At 46.0% G+C, this 25,006-nt stretch overlaps 2 protein-coding genes across 7 annotated transcripts in view; both read left to right on the plus strand.

Annotated features, from left to right (window-relative positions):
• Positions 1–1,219: 1,219 nt before the first annotated feature.
• On the plus strand, positions 1,220–5,065 carry LOC106575859 (indian hedgehog B protein; the record flags this gene model as incomplete). Its single annotated transcript, XM_014152561.2, is given in 3 exon segments — positions 1,220–1,481; positions 3,608–3,672; positions 3,674–5,065. Coding segments are annotated over 3 exon segments (984 nt in total), but the record flags the coding sequence as incomplete, so codon positions are not given.
• Positions 5,066–5,585: 520 nt separating this feature from the next.
• The window catches only part of bin1b (bridging integrator 1b), a 45,402-nt gene continuing 25,981 nt past the window's right edge, over positions 5,586–25,006 (plus strand). The window contains exons 1-10 of one of the 6 annotated variants that reach the window (XM_045711682.1): positions 5,586–6,102; positions 19,240–19,320; positions 19,645–19,699; positions 20,978–21,072; positions 21,644–21,739; positions 22,652–22,759; positions 23,488–23,580; positions 24,095–24,180; positions 24,388–24,463; positions 24,564–24,619. In XM_045711682.1, coding sequence (XP_045567638.1) covers positions 6,010–6,102; positions 19,240–19,320; positions 19,645–19,699; positions 20,978–21,072; positions 21,644–21,739; positions 22,652–22,759; positions 23,488–23,580; positions 24,095–24,180; positions 24,388–24,463; positions 24,564–24,619 — 839 coding nt within the window. In that variant the 5' untranslated portion in view covers positions 5,586–6,009. The remainder of the gene's footprint in view (positions 6,103–19,239; positions 19,321–19,644; positions 19,700–20,977; positions 21,073–21,643; positions 21,740–22,651; positions 22,760–23,487; positions 23,581–24,094; positions 24,181–24,387; positions 24,464–24,563; positions 24,620–25,006) is intronic. The other 5 variants (XM_045711681.1, XM_045711685.1, XM_045711686.1 and 2 more) reach the window with 5 other exon arrangements.

Genomic DNA, 25,006 nt, shown 5'->3' on the forward strand with positions numbered 1-25,006 from the left:
ATGTATACAGGGTGAAACAGTAAGGGCCTGTGTATATCACCGGCTTAGGGAAACTTGTGACCTAACGCACCCTTTCAGTCTGCAGAAGCTATATGTCACACTGTCTACATGTCCCTCAAATTGTAATCGGGACCAAGCCAGTTCTGTAGCTTTTTTTTTCATTCTTCCCCTCTAATCAGGGAATGATTTAGACCTGGGACACCAGGTGAGTGCAATTCATTATCAGGTAGAAGAGAGAACCAGCAGTAGTCTGGACCTCGTATAGGGTGAGATTTGAAAACCCCTGCTCTGTGTTTTCACAGTTATCACAATAAAGTAGTGTCATGTATCCTATTGTGAATGAGATGGTGACAAAAATAATGAGAAATTAAGCTTTAGGTGATCTGAGGGCAAGTGTGTGTGTGTGTGTGTGTGTGTGTGTGTGTGTGTGTGTGTGTGTGTGTGTGTGTGTGTGTGTGTGTGACACTAGGGAACGTCCAACACCCTCAGGGTCCTCAATAGGACCTCTCACCCTCTATTTGTTCACCCTCACCAGACCCAAGTTTGGGGAGAGGTGCATTGGCAGGCTGTTCATACCCACGTCTCCCTCTATCCTCCTGTCCAATACCCTCTAACTTCACACCACCCCTCTACCCCAATACCCCCCTAACCTCACCCCAACCTACCACTCCACCCTATCCCACCTACCTCTCCACCCTTTCTCCGGTCCCTAACTTAGACTCTCAGCCTCCTCTCTCACCACAGAGAGCAAACACCCAGGCTGATGAGACTGTAGGGGGGCATTGTGTGCAGGCCAGATGCGGGGGGGGGGGGCTGGTTTGTTGAACAGCCCCAGGCTTCTACATTGGTTGGATGGGGTGGATGACTGATGGATAGCTATAGCACCAGGGTTCTTTCTCAATTGGCTGTCATCGAATGCTTGTGTCTGGACTTTTTGATCTTCTCCTCCAAGGCCTTTTGAGCAGGAGGTGAGAAAAGAAGACATGAGGAATCAAAGAAAGACCATTGAGAAAGAGCTATGGACTACATTGAGATGGATGTGTAATCATTCTTTCAGCCATTTTAAGTCCATGAACTGTCATAAATGCACTTTGGATTACACACTGATGCATGAAGTATCACCCCACATCTCTAACACTCCTGTCTCTCTTGCCTCCCTCCCTTCCTTCCTCCCTCTCCTCCCTCCCATGACCCTTAAACCTTTACCCTTCCCGGGCAGCGCTGCAAGGACAAGCTGAACTCTCTGGCCATCTCGGTGATGAACCTGTGGCCGGGGGTGCGCCTCCGGGTCACAGAGGGCTGGGACGAGGACGGCCACCATTCTGAGGAGTCGCTCCACTACGAGGGACGGGCGGTCGACATCACGACCTCTGACCGCGACCGCAACAAGTACGCCATGTTGGCTCGACTGGCAGTTGAGGCCGGCTTCGACTGGGTCTACTACGAGTCCAAGGCCCACGTGCACTGCAGCGTGAAGTCGGGTGAGAGACGGAGAGAGAGGGGCAGGAAGGAGGGGAGGGAAAGAGGGCTGAAGGGGAGAGGGAGATTGAACAAGCATCAGAGAGAGACCGGAGGAAGGAGGAAGGAGGATGCAGCAGTAACACACTGTGCATGGACGTCTGTTTCACCTAACTGCCACTAACGAAAAAAAAACAACCTCTCACTCTTTCTCGGTACGTGATAATAGTGAAAATATGGATAGTGAATGATTTGATACACAGTGAATGATTTGAGAGGGGTTTTTGACTGCCTTCACCTTAACTGGACACACATTGGACACTTAGCAGAGGAGGGACAGCATCACCTCTACATTCCTTACTAAACATAACACTGAACCACTTGAAGACGTCCTTCAACTGTGGCCACCTCGTCACTATGGATCAAATCAAAACGGACGCCTGCTTTTTTTGGGGGGGTCACAGCTAGAGGGACATACAGCCGCTTTGGGGTGACTGACTTCTCAGCTTCTTCCCTAACCCCTTCTAACCCTCTTCACCGCAACTGTCTCTTGACCCATCTATGACCTGGCCTGTCCATTGTTGCTTAAAGCTTACATTTGGATCAGTAGAGTGACTCGCCATTAAGGGAGAGGTAGCTACTGCAACTTTATGTGGTCACTCACTCACTCACAACCCCCCTTTTGCTAGAAATTATTCCCTTATGTTACTGGCATGCTATGCTGCGGCAATATGTTGGTGCTCAGCGTTGCTTCAGTTAACTTTGTGTCTCTCTTCTGCTTCTTCTTCCTCCCTGATGTAGCCTCATTGATAAAGCCACAGATGTTAGTAGTGTAGCTAAGCGATGACCCTTGTTCAGGACTGATTTGGTTGTCAGGGGAACGGTATAGAACACAGAATAGAAAAACAGAGCAGAGACAGATCAAACTGTCTTCTCTTGTACTACGTGGTGCCTGAAATTATCTTTTCCCTCTGTCCTCTCTTTATTTATTTTCCCTCTATCCTCTCTTTATTTATTTTACCTCTGTTCCTTCTGTCTTTCCTACCCAGATCGGGTTGCGAGTCACCAGTCCTTGACTTGATCGGAAGACGGCACCAGGCGGCATTTTTATTTTTATTTTTTCAACTGAAACTTCAAACTGTGAAAAAGAAAAACCACTCAAGAAAGACATCTCTTCATAGACCAAGAAGTCTCATCTGCTGCTACAAGGGACATCATAATACCAAGCCTTCCTTGAAACTCCATTCTAACACTTACTGAGGGGCGGGGCAGTAGGTAGCCTAGTGGTTAGAGCGTTGGACTAGTAACCGAAAGGTTGCAAGATCGAATCCCTGAGCTGACAAGGTTCTGCCCCTGAACAAGGCTGTTCCTGGGCCGTCATTGAAACTAAGGATTTGTTCTTAACTGACTTGCCTAGTTAAATAAAGGTGTGGGGGACCCAAAAACTGACCCCAATACCAAGAGCACACAAGCGCTACCCAACCAGACCCCTACTAGATTCAGGACTGGAAAGGTGAATGAAGAAGAAGAAGAATGATTTACCAAGAAGGTGCCCCTAGATGCTGATCTTGGGTCAGTTTTGTATTTTCCCCACTAATGGTTAAGCTTATGATTGGGGGAACGGAAGCTGATCCTAGACCTGTGCCTAGAGGAAACTTCACCCCTGAACAACCAAGACTTACACCATACATTGGAGATGATGTGGAGTTTGAGGTTATGTTGGTGCAATGGGCGGAGTCTCGGTCCACAGATGATTAACCTCCACTTCCTGTTTCTCTGATCACTTGGCTGGACCTGGCCTTGGTCCTACCTTGCCCAGATATTTGTGTAGATAGACTTGAGACAGTCCCAACGTACCACATCAAGTTCAGCACCTTAAAAACACAAATGAACACAGACTTACACACACACAAACTGAGGGATGGAACACACACACACACATTCAAACAGCAGCTTTAATCTTTCAGCCAGCTTTAGTTTTTTCTGTGGAGTAGATGGAAATAAAGACGCTAATATTTACTGAAAGGGCGGAATATATTTGCTATGCGTAGACTTACTGTGTACCTACCCACCTCAGAGAATGCATTGTTTCACAACCTATTCTCTCTCTCTCTCTCTCTCTCTCTCTCTCTCTCTCTCTCTCTCTCAGAGCACTCCGTTGCCGCTAAATCAGGGGGGTGTTTTCCGGGAGGGGCGTGGGTGACCCTAGAGGATCGGGGGTCAAAGGTTGATCCAGGAGCTGCAGCCGGGTGAGCGAGTCCTCGCCTCTTCAGGGAGCGACGGCAGCGGAGAGCTCGTTTACAGCGAGGTCCTCACCTTCCTGGACCGCGACCCCGCAACCCGGAAGGAATTCTACACCATTAGGACAGAAGGCGGGGTTAGCCTGTCACTCACCGCTGCCCACCTGCTGTTCGTGTCCGAGGGAAACTGCTCTGAAGGGGCGGAGCCAACTCCTGGTAGTATGAGGACGGTATACGCCAGCGACGTGCGGCCGGGACAGTGTGTGCTAACCACAGTGTCTGGGGAGGGGGTTGGAAAGGGGGAGGAGGGGAGAAAAGGCGTGGGGCATCTCTCGCGCATCTCCCGGGTGAGTGTGCAGGAGGACAAGGGCGTGTTTGCACCCCTCACCCGCCATGGGACGCTGTCGGTGAACGGCATGGTGGCATCGTGCTACGCGGTGGTGGACGGGCATGACCTCGCCCACAGAGCCTTCGCCCCGCTGCGCCTGCTGCACCGTTGGACTGGCTCCGCTGGCGGACATTTTGGAGACACCGGGGTTCACTGGTACTCCCAGTTGCTGTACTGGATAGGCAGTCTGCTGCTGGACTCTGGACACTTCCATCCCTGGGGACTGGCTGACCCAGGGAGGTGAGACTCTAGATGGGGAAGGAGACTGGGAAGGAAATGAGGAAGTAATGTAACTGGCTTGGTTGGGAGATATGCAGACCAGATGACCCACTGGACTGATGCCCCATTGGACCTGACTATAAATGGGCGGGGCTTACCTTGTTCTCGAGTCTAGCACACTGATGCAGAGGGCGGACTCTCAGGAAAAGGGTGGGGCTTGACGACTGACCACCCTATTTCATTGGAGAGAGGAGATTGAGCCATGAATGAATCTGGACAGACAGACAATATGTGTTCTCTCACACCATAGTATACAAATCATTGTGACCCCTGAGGAAAAAATACAAATGGGTGTGTCCTCTTCACACAGATGGGACAGGTGGGCCTTGTCGTGTCTGTGCGTGAGACCATAGTTTCTAAAGGGGAGAGAGTTTGTTTTATTTAACATTGAGAAGTGTCTCATTGAAATCAAGCTACCATTATGAGGAAAATCTAAAGCATTTTCTTTTTTGATCTATTTTGATCGTTTCATAGTAAGATGTCCGTAACACAACAGTCGGCACACAACTATGATGTCGCAACTTGGCAACTGAACGAAAGTATAGGCTTCATGAATAGAACATATCTAGAGGTATGATATTTTAAGGCAACATTTACTGTATTTTATTAAAGCGATGTCTGAAATATTTATGATTTTAATATTATGTATAATGAGATATTTAAAGATTTATTTTTTGAAATTAAATATTATGGAAATGCTGCTGGTTTTGTTGCCTATTATAAATCGCAACACTGCAACTATCTTAGCTGTAGATATGGACCCAAGCAACAACTTTAAAGGCTGAAGCCATAAAAGTTATATGAAGGCTTCATAAAGCATTTAATTAGATTGTTTCTTAAGTCTTGGCACAGCTTCTCTTACTGCCATCTACTGGTAGACAATGATACTCTACGAGGGTGATAGAGAATTCCACGCGATAATACGCTTCTATGATCTCAATTTAACTTCGCTGCATCGGTGAATCCCATTCAAACCAAGATGCAGAATACACATATGATAACGATGACATTTTGTGGCCACAATGACATGTAACAAAATGTAGCCTACAGATGGCCTACTTTCTCTCAGACTATATAACTGTTTTAAATCATAGATGGTAGACTGTTAAAAATACTTCATATGATTCAAGGAAATCATAAAGTAGAAGTCTATTCGCAGCAGCAACACCAGTTGCAGCCATAACAGTTGGCGAGTCGGCTAAAAGGTGTTAACTACTGTGCCTTTAAGAGGGTTGACGAGCAGAGGGGAAATGTAATCGCTCCATAACGGGCCAAAGGCTCATCAATTGACTGACGAGCAAGAAGGGACGATTTTCGGATCTTTGCTGCATCAATTCGCATCTTGCAGCGTCAATTGCCAAAAAGTTACTTTTTGTCTTTGTTTTTACACGTGGGACTATGTTGTTAGACTACCTGAGTTGATTAGATTACGTGTTGCACCTTTAAGAAGCAGTCATCGGGATTACAATTACGCGGTACCCACACCGTTATCGAGGGCTTTTACGCAGCACGGAGTCCTGGGGAGTCCCTCGCATCCGCCCATACCCTCCCTCCTGTTCGACAAGTTCTGGCCCGTTCTTTCATCACACCAGTTTACATCCCATATCTGTTTATTGGGGATTCGGAGCAGTAAAGAACGGTACAATGGCTGAGGAGCAGGGAAAAACGGGGAAAGGGATCAACACTGGGAAACTGGCCACCAACATGCAGAAAAGACTTAGTAGAGCGCAAGAAAAGGTAAGCAGGTAGACTGACGTGAACTGTTACCCACTTTCACACTACGGTTTTTTCTCCATTGAAACCGCACAGAGTGCATTCAACTGGGTACTGTGGCTGTCCAGTTCTACACCCAGCTTTCCATCTAAATGTCAAGCCCGCTCCGCTATTTCTATTTGCGTTCTCGGCCTCATTTGTGAATCTAACCCGTTAGTTTTGACAGGCAGCAGGGGGTTGGGTTATTGCAGGAAGAGCCGAATGCGCAGACAAATTCAATTGCAGACACACGCATGCTTATTTTTCTAACCGGTTGTCTTTGTTCTGTCCAAATAACTACTTTGTTACAATGCAGTGTTACAGTATGATGTTACAATGTAGACTAGCCTATCCAGTGCTCGCAGCGAAGTGCAGGCTATTGCTAAAATTGCTGTTTTATTTGACCTTTTATTTTTACTTTTATGTGTCTAGTCCTGGAAATGTCCTCACTGATTGAACTTTGAAATTGTGTGCACGATTATTAATTATGAGTAATTACATGATAGTGTCAGAATAACATTTTCAACGAGACTTTCTGCTTTCCAAAGCCGAAGTTCTCCCAAGTGAAGCAGGCAGGAAATGTTGTCTAGTCGGATGACTCTTTGCCTAAACCCTGGGGCATTAACGACCATAACAACACCAGACTCTGGCATACAACAGGAAGCTCAGTCAACTGCAAGGGGGGAAATAAACCATGGAGCAGACAGACCTAGCCTCGTCTTCTCTTCAGCTCTAGTTTACCACAGTGGGACACCTCGGTTTCGGTTGGAGAACAGGCTTGTCTACAAATCCAGATGGTCACTTCCTGTCATGTCCTCATTATAGGAATGGTAATCCCACTCCTGTCTATTTGGCTTGGAATGAGAATCTATGGATAGATGCTTGGCCCCTAGGATGGGGAGGGGAGTAGGGATGGAAAAAGACTGGCTGAGTGTGACTTGGCATTCTTCAGTGTTCTTGTGTGTTTGTCCGTCTGATAATGTGTATACGTACAGTACATAGTGTGTTTGAGAGAGTGCTTGCCAGCCCTCCTGGTTTGACCTTTGACCTGGAGTCTTCTGGCATTAACCTTCATCCCCAAGTCAGCAGTAGAGCTATTTCAGGAGTTTGAATCAATGCCTGAATGAAATCGATAACTTGAAACGTAAACAAAAAGGTAAAAGGAGTTTTGTTATAGGGAATGAGTTCTCCTGGAATGAGCTCGGTTTGAGTTGACGCGTCTCAAGAGGGGAAGCAACATTTGAATCACTTCCTTGTCACTCTCACCTGAAAAACTTGAATATGTTTCTGTCCCCACCCTCATTAACCATCTCACTCCTCAACATCATAGACACTATTCTTGTTACCATACAGTCAAGTCTCATCCATTGCATCGGCTATTAGAGTGAGAAAGACAAATGTATTTTCCCCTTCTGCCTTACCCCTTCACCCTGCCACCAGCTGTCTTCTCTGACCAGTAACTCTGTCTGCATGGCTGGTGGGTGGTGGTCACATTTAGATTCCACTTGGTAGTTTTTGGCTTGCTATTGGCTCACCCCTCCCTAGTGACTGACCTAAAGTTTCACCAGTGGACGGAGTGGAGGAATCTAGAGGACGCTGTCACTGGGAGCCCATCGTGGTTGTCATAGTGATGTCATGCCAGCCCGCGCCCTCTGAGGGTAGACACAACGAGCAGCCCAATAATGACCCATGCAGTAAAGCATGATGGGAGAATTCCTCCTGGGGAATCCGGATGTGTCTGATCGGTCATGTGGTGGTGGTGTCCGTTTGAAACCTGACGGCCACCCTGTCTCATTCAGAAGTCCGACACCCATGCACTTTGAATACACTGACCTCTGCACCTCTGCCACCCCAGTTATGACCCTATGCTATTCACGTAGTGACAAAACCTCCCAGACCTCCGGAGCCCACCCTCATGTCCCTGAGGCTCAAAGCTTCCCTCCCTCCCTCCCTCCCTCCACCACAGCTCTGCCTGCACACCTGTCCATGCCCTGAAAACCTCTCTGCTGGACTGGGGGGGGGGGGGTGTGTGTGTGTGTGTATCTATGAATAGCAGTAGCTCACAAGGCCTCCATCTTCTGTCTAATGTGTGTGTGTGTGTGTGTGTGTGTGTGTGTGTGTGTGTGTGTGTGTGTGTGTGTGTGTGTGTGTGTGTGTGTGAGTGAGAGAGACAGGGGTGGTGGTTGGCACTGGCATCCCAGTCAGGCCTGAGGGGGTATTTTGGGTCTGAAATTGAACACCGGTCAGCAGCAGCAGGCATGTCTCAGGCTTCTGTCAACACCTAGTAGAGCAGAAGGAGAGGAACACACCTTTACACACCAGATCCACTTCTGCAGCACACACACACAGTAAACCTGTTTGGCTCCTGGTAAATCTCTCTCTTAAGACCCAGAGAGGCCTAATGGAGTGTGTCTGGGTGTGTGGCACTGCAGCGGAGATTCCCTCTCCATGGATTCCTCTCTACTGGGTAAGGAGAGAGATATAGTAGAGCTGAGAGGGGTGGAGAGAGGGAGAAACAGAGAGTTGGGGAAGGAGAGGTGTGAGAGAGATGGGGTTGAGAGAGAGAGAGAGAGAGGGGGGAGGGGAGATAAGTGACGGTACACACAGAAAAATACATCACACACAGTCCCTCTTATCACACACACATACACACAGTAAACCCGTTTGGCTCCTGGTAAATCTCTCTTAAGACCCAGAGAGGGGCCTGATGGGGTGTGTGAGTGGGAGAGAGAGAGACTGTGTGAGGGAGAGAGAGAGAGACTGTGATGTGTATTTTTCTGTGTGTTCCGTTACTTCTGGTAGTTGGTGGTGGAAAGTAGCACATCTCTTTGCACGCCACGTGGGGTCGGGCTGTTACACTCTGACCTGGGGACTAAAATGTCAACCTTCGGTCAGTGAAGTCAACTGGTTGATTCAGGGCAGCTACAGTAAAACATTCTATCCAGTTTGGCCTGTCAACAACTCCTGTGGTGAATTACCACACTGACAGATCTAGAGGCTATACAGTTCAACCTGACGGAATATGGAACGGCGTCCAGACTCTGGATGAGTCTTGTGGTGCTTGGTTGGTGCTTGGTTGAATCAGTCCACAGCAAGGAGAAATGAGTGTGTAACATTCTTTTTGAATTAGTCAGAACATCACCTCAGGGGGGCTTGGTTGACACGTGGAGAGTAGAATGTGCTGGTCAGTACTCGAGATGTTGTCGGGAGGGAGAATATCACTGGAAATAGTGATACCGTTGCTTTAGGACCTTTAGTTTCAACCTTGCCACAGCAGGTGCTGCAGACAGTCTAGAACGTATAAGAATAGACCTCGGGACTTCCCCATCCTCTTAACATATGGAATTTCTGACCACAGAAGTAGTGACTCACTCAGTGTTGAATGAGACCCCGAACTCACGACAACTACGAGCTAAGAGTCTGTGATGAAATGTACTCCTGAAATGTACTCCCGGGACTCATGATCTGTACAGCTTACAGTAAGGCCCCATGCCTGGTGTTTAATCACTGCCGGAGTTCTTTGAAGTCCTTGGCAGTCTTCTACTGTACAGCCCCTCCCCTTCCTGCTATTTCCCCTTCCTCTCTGCACTCCCCCTGACAGACTGCTGCTCATCTTGTTTAACGGGATTGTTCACTTCTTGCTTTAAAAAAAAAAGTACATTATTTTCGACATACCTAGACACCCCAACTATTTGTAGGTTCTTTAGTATGTTTTTAGCATTTGGAGAATGCAGCAATTCTAGTGGAAATTGATTGTCTCAGTTAGCGGTTTCAGGCCAAAAAGTAAACTATCCCTTTAAGACTCAAGTCCTCCTTATGGTGGGGGTCATGGATAGAGTTTCTTCCTGCTGCACCCACCCATTAGACATTCCACCAAAAGGTTGTAACTTCTGATCTCAGGGGCATGGTGTTAGACAGCATGGCAGTTGGCCAAGGGGGCAACTTTACAGGAGTTTTCATGGGCTAAATATGGGGGATGATGACACGGTATAAAGGTATCACAGGATCCCTGAGGTCAAACAAACCATCTGGTAGTTATCTGGTTGTGTTGATGGCATTGGGTCAGGCTAACCTCACTCACAGAAGATAAGACGTCTGTCTATGCCACTACAGTAAACCAGCCCACAAGGCTGCTGTTCCACTACAGTAGACACTACAGTAAACCAGCCCACAAGGCTGCTGTTCCACTACAGTAGACACTACAGTAAACCAGCCCACAAGGCTGCTGTTCCACTACAGTAGACACTACAGTAAACCAGGCCCCAAGGCTGCTGTACCACTACAGTAGACACTACAGTAGACACTACAGTAAACCAGGCCCCAAGGCTGCTGTTCCACTACAGTAGACACTACAGTAAACCAGGCCCCAAGGCTGCTGTTCCACTACAGTAGACACTACAGTAGACACTACAGTAAACCAGGCCCCAAGGCTGCTGTTCCACTACAGTAGACACTACAGTAAACCAGGCCCCAAGGCTGCTGTTCCACTACAGTAGACACTACAGTAAACCAGCCCACAAGGCTGCTGTTCCACTACAGTAGACACTACAGTAAACTAGGCCCCAAGGCTGCTGTTCCACTACAGTAGACACTACAGTAAACCAGGCCAAGGCTGCTATACCACTACAGTAGACACTACAGTAGACACTACAGTAAACCAGGCCACAAGGCTGCTGTTCCACTACAGTAGACACTACAGTAAACCAGGCCCCAAGGCTGCTGTACCACTACAGTAGACACTACAGTAAACCAGGCCCCAAGGCTGCTGTTCCACTACAGTAGAAACTACAGTAGACACTACAGTAAACCAGCCCACAAGGCTGCTGTTCCACTACAGTAGACACTACAGTAAACCAGCCCACAAGGCTGCTGTTCCACTACAGTAGACACTACAGTAAACCAGCCCACAAGGCTGCTGTTCCACTACAGTAGACACTACAGTAAACCAGGCCCCAAGGCTGCAGTACCACTACAGTAGATACTACAGTAAACCAGGCCCCAAGGCTGCTGTACCACTACAGTAGATACTACAGTAGACACTACAGTAAACCATGCCCCAAGGCTGCTGTTCCACTACAGTAGACACTACAGTAGACACTACAGTAAACCAGGCCAAGGCTGCTGTACCACTACAGTAGACACTACAGTAGACACTACAGTAAACCAGGCCCCAAGGCTGCTGTTCCACTACAGTAGACACTACAGTAAACCAGCCCACAAGGCTGCTGTTCCACTACAGTAGACACTACAGTAGACACTACAGTAAACCAGGCCAAGGCTGCTATACCACTACAGTAGACACTACAGTAGACACTACAGTAAACCAGGCCACAAGGCTGCTGTTCCACTACAGTAGACACTACAGTAAACCAGGCCCCAAGGCTGCTGTACCACTACAGTAGAAACTACAGTAGACACTACAGTAAACCAGGCCCCAAGGCTGCTGTACCACTACAGTAGACACTACAGTAAACCAGCCCACAAGGCTGCTGTACCACTACAGTAGACACTACAGTAAACCAGCCCACAAGGCTGATGTTCCACTACAGTAGACACTACAGTAAACCAGGCCCCAAGGCTGCTGTTCCACTACAGTAGACACTACAGTAAACCAGGCCCCAAGGCTGCTGTTCCACTACAGTAGACACTACAGTAAACCAGGCCCCAAGGCTGCTGTTCCACTACAGTAGACACTACAGTAAACCAGGCCCCAAGGCTGCTGTTCCACTACAGTAGACACTACAGTAAACCAGGCCCCAAGGCTGCTGTTCTACTACAGTAGACACAACAGTAAACCAGGCCCCAAGGCTGCTGTACCACTACAGTAGACACTACAGTAAACCAGGCCCCAAGACTGCTGTACCACTACAGTAGACACTACAGTAAACCAGGCCCCAAGGCTGCTGTTCTACTACAGTAGACACAACAGTAAACCAGGCCCCAAGGCTGCTGTACCACTACAGTAGACACTACAGTAAACCAGGCCCCAAGACTGCTGTACCACTACAGTAGACACTACAGTAGACACTACAGTAAACCAGGCCAAGGCTGCTGTACCACTACAGTAGATACTACAGTAAACCAGACCCAAGGCTGCTGTACCACTACAGTAGACACTACAGTAAACCAGGCCCCAAGGCTGCTGTACCACTACAGTAGACACTACAGTAGACACTACAGTAAACCAGGCCAAGGCTGCTATACCACTACAGTAGACACTATAGTAGACACTACAGTAAACCAGGCCACAAGGCTGCTGTTCCACTACAGTAGACACTACAGTAAACCAGGCCCCAAGGCTGCTGTACCACTACAGTAGACACTACAGTAAACCAGCCCACAAGGCTGATGTTCCACTACAGTAGACACTACAGTAAACCAGGCCCCAAGGCTGCTGTTCCACTACAGTAGACACTACAGTAAACCAGGCCCCAAGGCTGCTGTTCCACTACAGTAGACACTACAGTAAACCAGGCCCCAAGGCTGCTGTTCTACTACAGTAGACACAACAGTAAACCAGGCCCCAAGGCTGCTGTACCACTACAGTAGACACTACAGTAAACCAGGCCCCAAGACTGCTGTACCACTACAGTAGACACTACAGTAAACCAGGCCCCAAGGCTGCTGTTCTACTACAGTAGACACAACAGTAAACCAGGCCCCAAGGCTGCTGTACCACTACAGTAGACACTACAGTAAACCAGGCCCCAAGACTGCTGTACCACTACAGTAGACACTACAGTAGACACTACAGTAAACCAGGCCCCAAGGCTGCTGTACCACTACAGTAGACACTACAGTAAACCAGGCCCCAAGGCTGCTGTTCCACTACAGTAGACACTACAGTAAACCAGGCCCCAAGGCTGCTGTTCCACTACAGTAGACACTACAGTAGACACTACAGTAAACCAGGCCCCAAGGCTGCTGTTCCACTACAGTAGACACTACAGTAAACCAGGCCCCAAGGCTGCTGTTCCACTACAATAGACACTACAGTAAACCAGCCCACAAGGCTGCTGTACCACTACAGTAGACACTACAGTAAACCAGGCCCCAAGGCTGCTGTTCCACTACAGTAGACACTACAGTAAACCAGGCCCCAAGGCTGCTGTACCACTACAGTAGACACTACAGTAGACACTACAGTAAACCAGGCCCCAAGGCTGCTGTTCCACTACAGTAGACACTACAGTAAACCAGGCCCCAAGGCTGCTGTTCCACTACAGTAGACACTACAGTAGACACTACAGTAAACCAGGCCCCAAGGCTGCTGTACCACTACAGTAGACACTACAGTAAACCAGCCCACAAGGCTGTTTCTTACTGTTTAACCGATGAAGGCTAAGCGGCGCGCTAATAGCGTTTCAATCAGTGAGTCACTCGCTCTGAGACTTGAAGTACCTTGCGTTGCAAGGGCCACGGCTTGTGGCGCGAGAACGATGCTTCGTGGGGTGTCAGTTGTTAATGTGTGCAAGGGTCCCTGGTTCGAGCCCGGGTTGGGGCGCAGAGAGGGACGGAACCTACACTGTTACAGAAGCACCACTGTTATTCATTCTGTGGTGCAGGAAGTGCCACTGTTGCTTGTGTCCTAGACGAGAGGAAAGCCCTGTGCCATCAGGAAATGCCACTCTTGCTCAATGTGTCCTAGACTAGAGGAAAGCCCTGTGCCATCAGGAAGTGCCACTGTCTCTGGCCTGGGTCATTTTCATTTTCTGACAACTATGGTGTTGCCCCTACTCTTCTGGTTTTTCAGATCTGAGAGGATTGGACAGGCTAAATCAAAATGGCGGAGGCTACAACATACCCTTTGGGAGAACCAGGCAACGGCATTGACACAGAGTGATTGATTATACCTACCCAGTCTTTTCAGATCTGTCAATACTGTCACGGTCTTCTTCAGTGATAAAGCCAAAGTGTCAGGGCAGGGGTAGTGTTCAATAGGGCACACCGTAGCAAAAAATGCAACAAGCGTTTCCGATTGGACAAGTTCAGATAGTACCTTGATGTTTCAAAACGTTTTTTATTTTTCCTGTTTTGTGCCTACTGGACACAACCAGGCTCTATGGCAAGAGGCTAGGGAGTGAAATGGAACCTGGTCCATAACTGTGATGTCCAGGAAGTGGTGATCATCATCCCCTGGTCCCGTGTGGGCCAGTCCTGGGCCAGAATTAGGCAGCCAGGTGGCTGGGGTTAGTTATAGCTGTGTGGTGGGAGGAGTCAACTGACCAGATTAGCTGGTGACCTTGGCAACATCCTCTGTTGACACAATGACGAGCCAAAGAGCTCGCTCTGACGCTCTCTCAGGTCCACAACAATTTCAGTCCTCTCTTTCAAATTCAAAGGGGCTTTATTGGCATGGGAAACATGTTTACATTGCCAAAGCAAGTGGAGTAAACAAAAGTGAGAAGACGCAAAACAAACTATTAAAATTGAACAGTAGATATTGAACTCAAACGTTTAAAAAAAAAGAGAATTTCAAGTGTTATCAGTTCTCTCTCTCTCACAAAATTACATTTAAAATGTCTTTATTGGCATGACAATGTACAGTACCAGTCAAATTTGGACACCTACTTATTCAAGGGTTTTTCTTTATTTTTACTATTTTATACATTGTAAGATAATAGTGAAGACATCAAAACGATGAAATAATGTAACCAAAAGTGTTAAATAAATCAATAACTTTTCTATTTGAGATTCTTCAAAGTAGCCACCCTTTGCACACTCTTGACATTCTCTCAACCAGCTTCATGAGGATGACATGCATTGCAATTAACAGGTGTGCCTTGTTAAAAGTTAATTTGTAATTTCTTTCCTTCTTATTGTGTTTGAAAAGTGGCTCTCATGAGGATCGCCACAGGAATGGAAGACCCAGAGTTCCCTCTGCTGCAGAGGATAAGTTCATTAGAGTTACCAGCCTCAGAAATTGCAGCCCAAATAAATGCTTCACAGATTAAGTTAAGACACATCTCAACATCAACTGTTCGGAGGGGGCTGCGTATCATAATGACATGCATCACCAATGCAGCCATATGTCTACAGTATGATGTCATTACTGGCCTAATGGACATGTGCCCCTTGACATCATACATCTGAAGCAGAGAATAGCTAAACTCACACATCATTTACATAGTGATGAACTAGCTATATATGTTCTCAATTTAAACTGATGCACTAGATCATGTATATGAGGCTAACCATAAGATGTTCTACATGATGTTTCTGACATGAAATTGTTTAGTGCAAATCCAACCCTTTGATTCTAGGTACAGGACTGTACATGGAAATAAGGAGCTGGCAATTTGTGGGGGAATTAAAAATGTCAACGGAAAATAATGTGTTGTGCGTTGGGGGGAGCGTTGTAATTCTACCTCGTTTATTTTCTGAGAATGATTTTAGACTACAGAGACAAAATCAGAAGGTCAATGGCATGGAGGAGGATTGCAGAGATGTTGATAGGGAGAGAGATTTGCACAATGTTTGCAAGTGAAAGCCACAATGTCCTTTACCCAAAGTATCCATTCATGTCCATGTAGGCCAATGTATTTTACAGGAAGTGAGTTATAATCATCAGTGCCACGACACAAGTATAATGAAAGAGCCATAACCATAATCCAGTTGGTAGCATATTACATAGGAAATTCATGCTTAAATGTGCTGCATGGTCATTCAGACGTCTGCATAGGCTTTGCACCATTTACGGTGATGGGGCCTCTGCAGAAGTAAGGGCATTTATACTTCTTACTCTTCGCAGAGCAGTACAGAGCTGTTGTGGAAGAAGTTGTCAAGGAAGTCAGTTTGTTTATACAGGACCTCCCGCCCCCACCTACCGTCAACCAGTCATGTCAATGCGGAGCTATACGGAGCCATCCGCATTGTTACTAAATTTGAGTGGCGGAGCTTGATTTGACCTCTGCGTGCCTCCGGAGGCGTCACACCATCCGTACAACATTCACGGATCAAGCATAAATTGGCTCTTAGTTTATCATTTATAATGTGTGTTACTGGTGATTTCTATCCTTTGGTGGGCAAATTTCACAATTGAATTGACTCAACACATTCACAAATGGTGGCTTCGATCACAGTTTTGCGATCGAAGCCGTGTGGCTCAGTTGGTAGAGCATGGTGTGTGCAACGCCAGGGTTGTGGGTTTGATTCCCACGGGGGACCAGTACGGAGAGAACAAAAAAAGAATGAAATGTATGCATTCACTACTGTAAGTTGCTCTGGATAAGAGCGTCTGCTAAATGACAAATGTAAATGTAATATAGGTTGCTTGAGGTTCATAGCTAACAAGCAGCACAAACAAACATTGTTGTGCAAATCTCTCCTCACCCAACACCAAAAATCAATGCAATTGTCCTTCATACCTTATGATTTTGTCTCTGTATTCTGGGAAATCCTATAGAATTAGAAATCCAGACACAGCAACAATTTGGCTTTCCTCCATCTTTTTTTGGTTTGCCCGGAAATAATGACAGAAGGAACTATGTTTCATGAAGGGAAGACTTTCAAGCAAACATCTGCTCCTCACCTGATTTTTCAACGACAGCGGTGGCCGCGTGTAATTTGCATAAAGTAGAGCTGAACTTTTTCTATCGCTCCGCTAGCAGGGTTCATGCCGCTAACCTTCCCAAATCCCCTGCGCATTGCTCCGCGTGCTCCCTTTGAAAATGAATGGGGCGGAACTTCGTCTGGCGAATTCGGAAGTAGTGGAAACGGTACGTTACTTCTGCCTCATGCACCAAGTCATGTTACTCCTATGAGCAGAGAAAGTGAAATGTTCTTCTATATTAAAGAAGACAAGCCGCAAATAATAACACAAGCTTAACGAAATGCGCATTTTATGGCTTATAAACCTGTTGAACAAAGTGTTGACAGTGCTGAATAACAACTTAAACACGAACTTATAAAAACTGTAGCTCTTTGTTGTTTTCGGAGAGTCTCTCGTAGTCATGGTTTTAAAAGTTTAAAATCTTTGTTTGAGGCTTCTTTAAACAGTCGAGGCGCAAGGAAACTGTGCATATACGGTGATCTGAGCTATCTGATTGGCTAGCGGTAGGCCTGTAGGTGCACTTGATTTACTATTTGGTCCTGCCTGGTAGGCAGAATTCTACCTTCAGACATGAAATGGTTCAAAATGGGAACACTGCCTTCCCGGAAAAAAATAGGACACAAGGCATTATTGTTGTGTTTTTCAACATTTTCGATCAGTAACCATGGTGAAATAGTTTGCCATGGTGTACTGTCGATTTTAGGGCCATGTAACACTGCAGTTTGCTTTATGCTTGTGTTTCCCAATAGGTAATGTAGTTTTGTTTTGACTGTTGTAATTAGGTTTATTCTGATTGATTGGTTGTTCTGGTCCTGAGACTTCTTTCAGTGTGTTAGTGAACTCAGCCCCAGGATCAGCTGGATGAGGGGACTTTTTTCTCTTCCTTTACCTTGCATATTTTCCTCTATTTCCTTTCACTGCCCTCTAACCTCTACATTTGTACATCCATCTCCCCTAGTCATCAGCTCTTCATTGCCCCATCACTCCCCAAGTCATCAGCTCTTCATTGCCCAATCGCTCCCTCCTTTTCACTTCAATGTAATGCTTACTTTTCTATTCTTCTCCTCTTTCCCCCTCTTCCTTCTTTTAATGATGAAAGCTCTTCTAAAAGCTGACGTCTGCTGTTTTCGTTTTCTATTGTTTGAATGAGTCAGAGGTTATAATGTTAAAGAATGTAGAAGTGAAACTTTAAGGTTTCAGTTTCTCAGAATCCTGGACTTTCAATGGAGATTTTCTCTTGAATGGTTTTTAGTGAAGGACTATGCTCAATCTGGGTTTGGGAAACTGACCCTGAACAGAAGACACTTAAGCCTTGTTCACACTGCAGGCCTTAATGCTGAAATCTGTTTTGTTTTTCAAATCTGTTTTGGAATACTGACTGTCCAAACAGCAAGTGACCAAATCAGATTTGTTTGTGTTCAGACAGCAGTTATTTGTTGACATGGCTATGCTAGTTGCCATAGTAATGACGGGTGTGTGCGCAGTGGTGTAGTCTGATTGGTGGTGCTTGTGCTTCCTATCACTCAGAAGTTATGTAACAAGTTGTGACAACAATAGCTCCCAGTTGTTTTGAATGTTCAAATTCATAGTGGAAGAACGCTTAAAGCCTCAGAATAAGATGATCCAACTTTCAAAACAAGTGGTTTTTGGCTTTCCTCCTTTTTTTGGTTTGGCAGTCAGCGAGCTAGCTAGCCACAGCAGTCAGCAAGCTAGCTATGTAGCTGTTTAGCTTTCTAGCACATTCATTTGTCTGTAAACAGTTAACAAGCTAGTTAGCTACAATGTCATGTTCTTGTCAAACTGTCAACAAAGTAGCTAGCAAGCAACAAGATATGCCAAATAAATCTAAAAGCAACGTGAGGGCAAATAAATCTGATTTGACCGTTAAAGACAAGTCGCATTGCCTACGAAGGTGGTTTGAAATGTGGCTTGAAGTATCCGATTCCATGTGGCTTTTGGCTGTTCAGACTGGAGGAAAAAAAACAGATTCAAATCAGATATGCAAAAAAAATTGTATTTGAGTAACTTCAAACTGCCAATGTGAACAAGGCTACAGTAATCCCCTCCACAAATGAATTATTTTCCTGTGAGATGAAAAATGACATTTCACAAGCCCTGTTTTGAAACTGAAATGTGCTTTATCAGGGTAGTATACAATATTTAGTGTCATTTAGAAAATTCCACCAGAGCGAGTCAGAGTTGAACAGCTTAACGCTTCAAAGTTCTCCATGTTGAACTAGGAGACGGACACACAGAGCCTTTGGTGTGCTTGTCAGCTGGTCTCTGCCAGAGACAGAGGAGACACATGGCTTTGACAGCCTGCCTAAAAATAGACAAGTGTATTACCAGTTATATACTGTTCCTCCAAATCAATTGGAAAGATATCATTCATTTTTGTAGGTCAGTAGATGTATTATTTTACATTTATTTAAGCAGGGCGTCGCCATTAAGACTAGGGTCTCTTTAAGTAAAGTATTACTGTGTATGATTATTGACTGTGCTCTCCCAGGTCCTGCAGTAGCCCTGTAGTGCTCATGTATTCACCCAGGGATGTTTTGTCTTTCTGGCAGGTCCTTCAGAAGCTGGGTAAAGCTGATGAGACCAGGGACACAGCGTTCGAGGAGGGTGTGGCTAACTTCAACAAGCAGATGGTGAGAGTCCCGCCTCTTCCAACTCTTTCTCCTCCCGCTCTCATTGAGATGGTGAACCCACTGTTGTGGCCCAATGTTCCCTCCCCTTCCAGCCTACACACGCACACACACACACACACACACACAAACGGATCCATGACTGACCTGAACCGTACTGGGCTGGTTAAGATAGTCTTTTCACAATATCCTTTCCGGTATGGTCCCAGCAACTAGGTTGTATGTGTAACCAGGGCAGCACAGTACAGCTTGGCTCCGTTTGGTTCAGTAATGTGAAAATGGCATCATGCTCACAATCCCAGTCCAACCCATTGTTGTATTTTCCAGGCCGAGGGCACCAAACTGCAGAAAGACTTGAGGGCCTACCTGGCAGCAGTTAAAAGTAAGAAGCATGTCTTTCTGTGGTGTGTGTGTGTGTGTTTTTAAAAATATATATATATATTTCACCTTTATTTATTAACCAGGTAGGCTAGTTGAGAACAAGTTCTCATTTACAACTGCGACCTGGCCAAGATAAAGTACAGCAGTTCGACACATACAACAACACAGAGTTACACATGGAATAAACAAACATACAGTAGAAAAAAGAAAAATCTATATAAAGTGAGTGCAAATGAGGTAAGATAAATAAATAGGCCATGGTGGCGAAGTAATTACAATACAGCAATTAGACACTGGAATGGTAGATGTGCAGAAGATTAATGTGCAAGTAGAGATACTGGGGTGCAAAGGAGCAAGATAAATAAATACATACAGTATGGGGACGAGGTAGTTGGATGGGCTGTTTACAGATGGGCTATGTGCAGTGATCTGTGAGCTGCTCTGACAGCTGGTGCTTAAAGCTAGTGAGGGAGCTTCAGTGATTTTTGCAGTTCGTTCCAGTCATTGGCAGCAGAGAACTGGAAGGAAAGGCGGCCAAAGGAGGAATTGGCTTTGGGGGTGACCAGTGAGATATACCTGCTGGAGCGCGTGCTGCTATGGTGACCAGTGAGCTGAGATAAGGCGGGGTTTTACCTAGCATAGACTTATAAACGGGGAATGGCACCTCCGTACCTTCAGGCTCTGATCAGGCCCTACACCCAAACAAGGGCACTGCGTTCATCCACCTCTGGCCTGCTGGCCCCCCTACCTCTGCGGAAGCACAGTTCTTGCTCAGCCCAGTCAAAACTGTTCGCTGCTCTGGCACCCCAATGGTGGAACAAGCTCCCTCACGACGCCAGGACAGCGGAGTCAATCACCACCTTCCGTAGACACCTGAAACCCCACCTCTTTAAGGAATACCTGGGATAGGATAAAGTAATCCTTCTAACCCCCCACCCAAAAAAAGATATAGATGTACAATTGTAAAGTGGTTGTTCCACTGGATATCATAAGGTGAATGCACCAATTTGTAAGTCGCTCTGGATAAGAGCGTCTGCTAAATGACGTAAATGTTAAAAAAATGGAAATGTATAAATGTGTGTGCAGGTATCCTGTAACTTTATTATTAGGTATTACAGTAATATCTGTCAGTTTCGGTCTTGTCTATTTTGGGAGCGACACAGTTGTAGTGTTCACACACACATTAATACACACAGACCTCTTCCTGTTGTAGGTCCAGTTTCATTTGTTTTTGGTCTGTCTGTCTGTCTGTCTGTCTGTCTGGCCTGTCTGTCCTCAGCCATGCATGATGCGTCCAAGCGTCTGCAGGACTGTCTGGCGGATATGTACGAGCCAGAGTGGTTTGGCAAGGAGGAAGTGGATACCATCGCAGAGGTGAGAGAGACTAGCACGGTTGGTGTGTGTGTGAGATCTATGGGAATTCAGGATGAAAGACTACCTGTTCCTCTGTGAAAGAGGTGTACAAAACTTCAGAGGTTGAATTAAATGTATAATTGAAAATGCAGAAAGAACATGAGAACTTCAGATTAATTCTATTGGTTGTTTGAGTAAAAAGAGAATAGAAAAGGGAACCAGTGTCTAGTTTCCTCCCTCCATTTCATCACTGTCACATTCACTTCTTCTCCCTGCAACACATACTCCTCTCTCTCTCACTGCATGTCTCTTTCCCTCCATCCTTCCGTCTGTAGGAGATGATAGAGAAGGAGATGGACTATTGCATGGAGGTAAAGGACAGCTCATTCATGACTGTGTAGACTGGTGATGAATGAGGACTAGTGGGAATAGCTGTGGCCTACACTAGATCTATAGCTAGAAGACATGGCACTAGTTTCAGACTAGCTCTGAACTGCACTGTTAGTGGAGCTGTTATTGGGGTGGGGGTGGGTGTATGCGTGAGTGTTTGCATTTGTGAGTGTGTTGTTTGACTCAGCTGTCTGTATTGTAGGAGACAGACATCCTGTGGTCAGATTACCACGACAAGCTTGTGGACAATTCCATGATCGCCATGGATACCTATCTGGCCCAGTTCCCTGACGTTAAGGTGTGTGTCACTGCAGTCAGGTGCTCAGTGTGAGGGTGTGTGTTTGGCCCTTTTGTGAAAAATGAAGCTCCATAATAAATAAAAATAAATATGTTTTTATAAAAAATTTATAGATTTTTCACATTAACAAACAGAACAGACTACACATACTGGTACCGAGGGCTCTAACAGGCTACACATACTGGTACCGAGGGCTCTAACAGAACAGGCTACACATACTGGTACCGAGGGCTCTAACAGAACAGGCTACGCATACTGGTACCGAGGGCTCTAACAGAACAGGCTACGCATACTGGTACCGAGGGCTCTAACAGAACAGGCTACGCATACTGGTACCGAGGGCTCTAACAGAACAGGCTACGCATACTGGTACCGAGGGCTCTAACAGAACAGGCTACGCATACTGGTACCGAGGGCTCTAACAGAACAGGCTACGCATACTGGTACCGAGGGCTCTAACAGAACAGACTACGCATACTGGTACCGAGGGCTCTAACAGAACAGACTACGCATACTGGTACCGAGGGCTCTAACAGAACAGGCTACGCATACTGGTACCGAGGGCTCTAACAGAACAGACTACGCATACTGGGCTCTATACAATCCATATGGTGGAAGTTCAGAGTTACAGCGTGATTTAAAATGTAATGGTAATGTTCCTCTGTTTGCGGAGACTGCATTCATGGTAAACACTGCATATGTCTGCTCAATAGGAAATCACCTTTACATTTCTGGTGCGCAATCTTTAACGTTTCAGCGATCCTGATTTAAATGGAGCCCTGAAACAGCTCAGTTCCCTGACCAGTTAGAGGATACATCAATACATACATTTGATTAATTGGTTCTCAAGAAGCTGCAGCCTTCTATCTATCAGTGACTCTGTGGGTATGTTTGTCTGGTGTCTCTGACCAGGCACGCATCGCTAAGCGGGACAGGAAGATGACCGACTACGACAGTGCGAGGCATCACTTTGGCTCCCTACAGAAGGGCAAGAAGCAGGACCAGGCCAAGATTGCCAAGGTAAGATGGTCGCCCACTGCATCGTTTCCTGGGTTCATTACGGTATCACACTGCTGAGCCAAACCAAGTGAGCCAAACCAAGCTGAGCCAGCTGTACTGGGATGGCCTGGTTTTGCATCCACCATCGTTTAAAATAACAAATAATATATGCCATTTATCAGATGCTTTTATCCAAAGCAACTTAGTCATGGATGCCTACATGTTACGTACGGGTGGTCCCGGGAATCAAACTCACAATCCTGGCGTTGTAAGCGCCATGCTCTACCAACTACAGAGGGCCAGCATTTCTGGAACCTTCTTGGAAGGAACAGAACAATGTAAAGAGAAAATATCCAGGCCAGTTCAGGTCGGCTCTATAATGTGACTCAGTCATGACTCTATAAAGGCCTTAACAAAGCTAATGCAAATACCCCCATTATGATGTCTGATGTCAGTAAGCAACATTCTGTGTTGCAATTTTGGCACGGCACGTTTTGCTATGCTTGCCACATGCTCCCATGGGCTTAGGCTATACAAGTTGAAATAAGCAACCAATCAACCTACTGGGGAAAAAAGTCTCATTAACCTGTTTTTCATGTGTGTGTGTTTGATTGGGTGTTAGTTAATGTACAATATGGAAATACTCTTGCCCTATTTCAAAACTCTCTCAAACCTGCCTGTCTGAATGCTAACCTGCCTGTCAAACTATTTGTCTTGCCTTCTCTCTGTCCGTCCGTGTGCATGGCTAGCCGATGTCTCTTGTGGAGAAGGCTGCCCCAGGTTGGGCCCAGGGGATTCTGTCTGCTCATCAAATAGCTCAAACTAACCTGACCAGAAACCAGGTGACAGATGTCTAATTAACCCCTGTCACACTTCACCCTGACCCCGCCATGCCTTCAACACTCACTTGTCAATCACCCATTCTGAGTTCTAATTCCTAATTCTATGCCACCATGCCCTAACATTCTTGTCTGCATTCCATGTCATTCTTTAGTTTGATTGTAGATAATGCGCTTTCTTTTGAGTAACATATACTAACAAACATGATACTGTAGAATTGTTCAACCTCTGTGGATGTGTGATGGTGTCTGTACAGGCAGATACTAACATTGTTTAACCTCTGTGGATGTGTGATGGTGTCTGTACAGGCAGATACTAACATTGTTTAACCTCTGTGGATGTGTGATGGTGTCTGTACAGGCAGATACTAACATTGTTTAACCTCTGTGGATGTGTGATGGTGTCTGTACAGGCAGATACTAACATTGTTTAACCTCTGTGGATGTGTGATGGTGTCTGTACAGGCATATACTAACACTGTTTAACCTCTGTGGATGTGTGATGGTGTCTGTACAGGCAGAGGAGGAGTTAGGGAGAGCTCAGAAAGTATTTGAGGAGATCAACGTAGATCTGCAGGATGAGCTTCCACAGCTGTGGAACAGGTGAGACTTCTCCACCCTCTCACTGATGCTACCAGGCTGACACAATCTCCTTCCCTCTGTCTTTCTGAAGAGCCACCCACTTACAGCCACTGTTATCACGTTCTCTCTTCCACATGTCATCACAGATAGTCAGACACACATACACGCACAGTGTTGCCAGCCACCATGTTAACATGTTCTCTCTCTCTCTCTACTCTATCTCTCTAGTCGTGTTGGCTTCTATGTTAACACATTCCAGAGTATGGCTGGATATCAGCAGAGGTTCCACAAAGACATGGGAAAGGTGAGAGGGAGAGCTGGGTGCCTACCGTCAGTACATGGGACTGATTGATAATACATGTCTAGATTGATTCATTTACCTCCTCCAATCTTTCTGTTTGCAGCTGAACCAGGACCTGAATGATGTCATGACCAAACTGGATGAGCAGAGGCTGGCCAAGTGAGTGAGACTTTGACATAATACCAGTGTTGCGAATACCAGTGGAGTATTGTACATATGATAGTGTTCATCTGTGGCATAGCTGTCCACTTTGCCCCACTGTTATATGTACCTGTAAAATCTACCTCTGTCTGGTGCATCTTTTAGGAACTTTATGGTAATTCTAGAGAAATGAGGTCCAATGCATACACAGGGTTGGGGAGTAACGGATTACATGATGTCGTGTCTTTGGCATCATTAAATTGAAGATGAATCTTTATAAAAAATTCTCTAATTATTATTACGTGATTAAACTACTTAATCATGTAACTGTAATTAACTAGGAAGTCGGGGCACCAAGGAAAATATTCAGATTACAAAGTTATAATTTTCCTAATATAACTTTCA

Source organism: Salmo salar, unplaced genomic scaffold (assembly GCF_905237065.1).
Source record: "Salmo salar unplaced genomic scaffold, Ssal_v3.1, whole genome shotgun sequence".
Classification (NCBI taxonomy): Eukaryota; Metazoa; Chordata; class Actinopteri; order Salmoniformes; family Salmonidae; genus Salmo; species Salmo salar.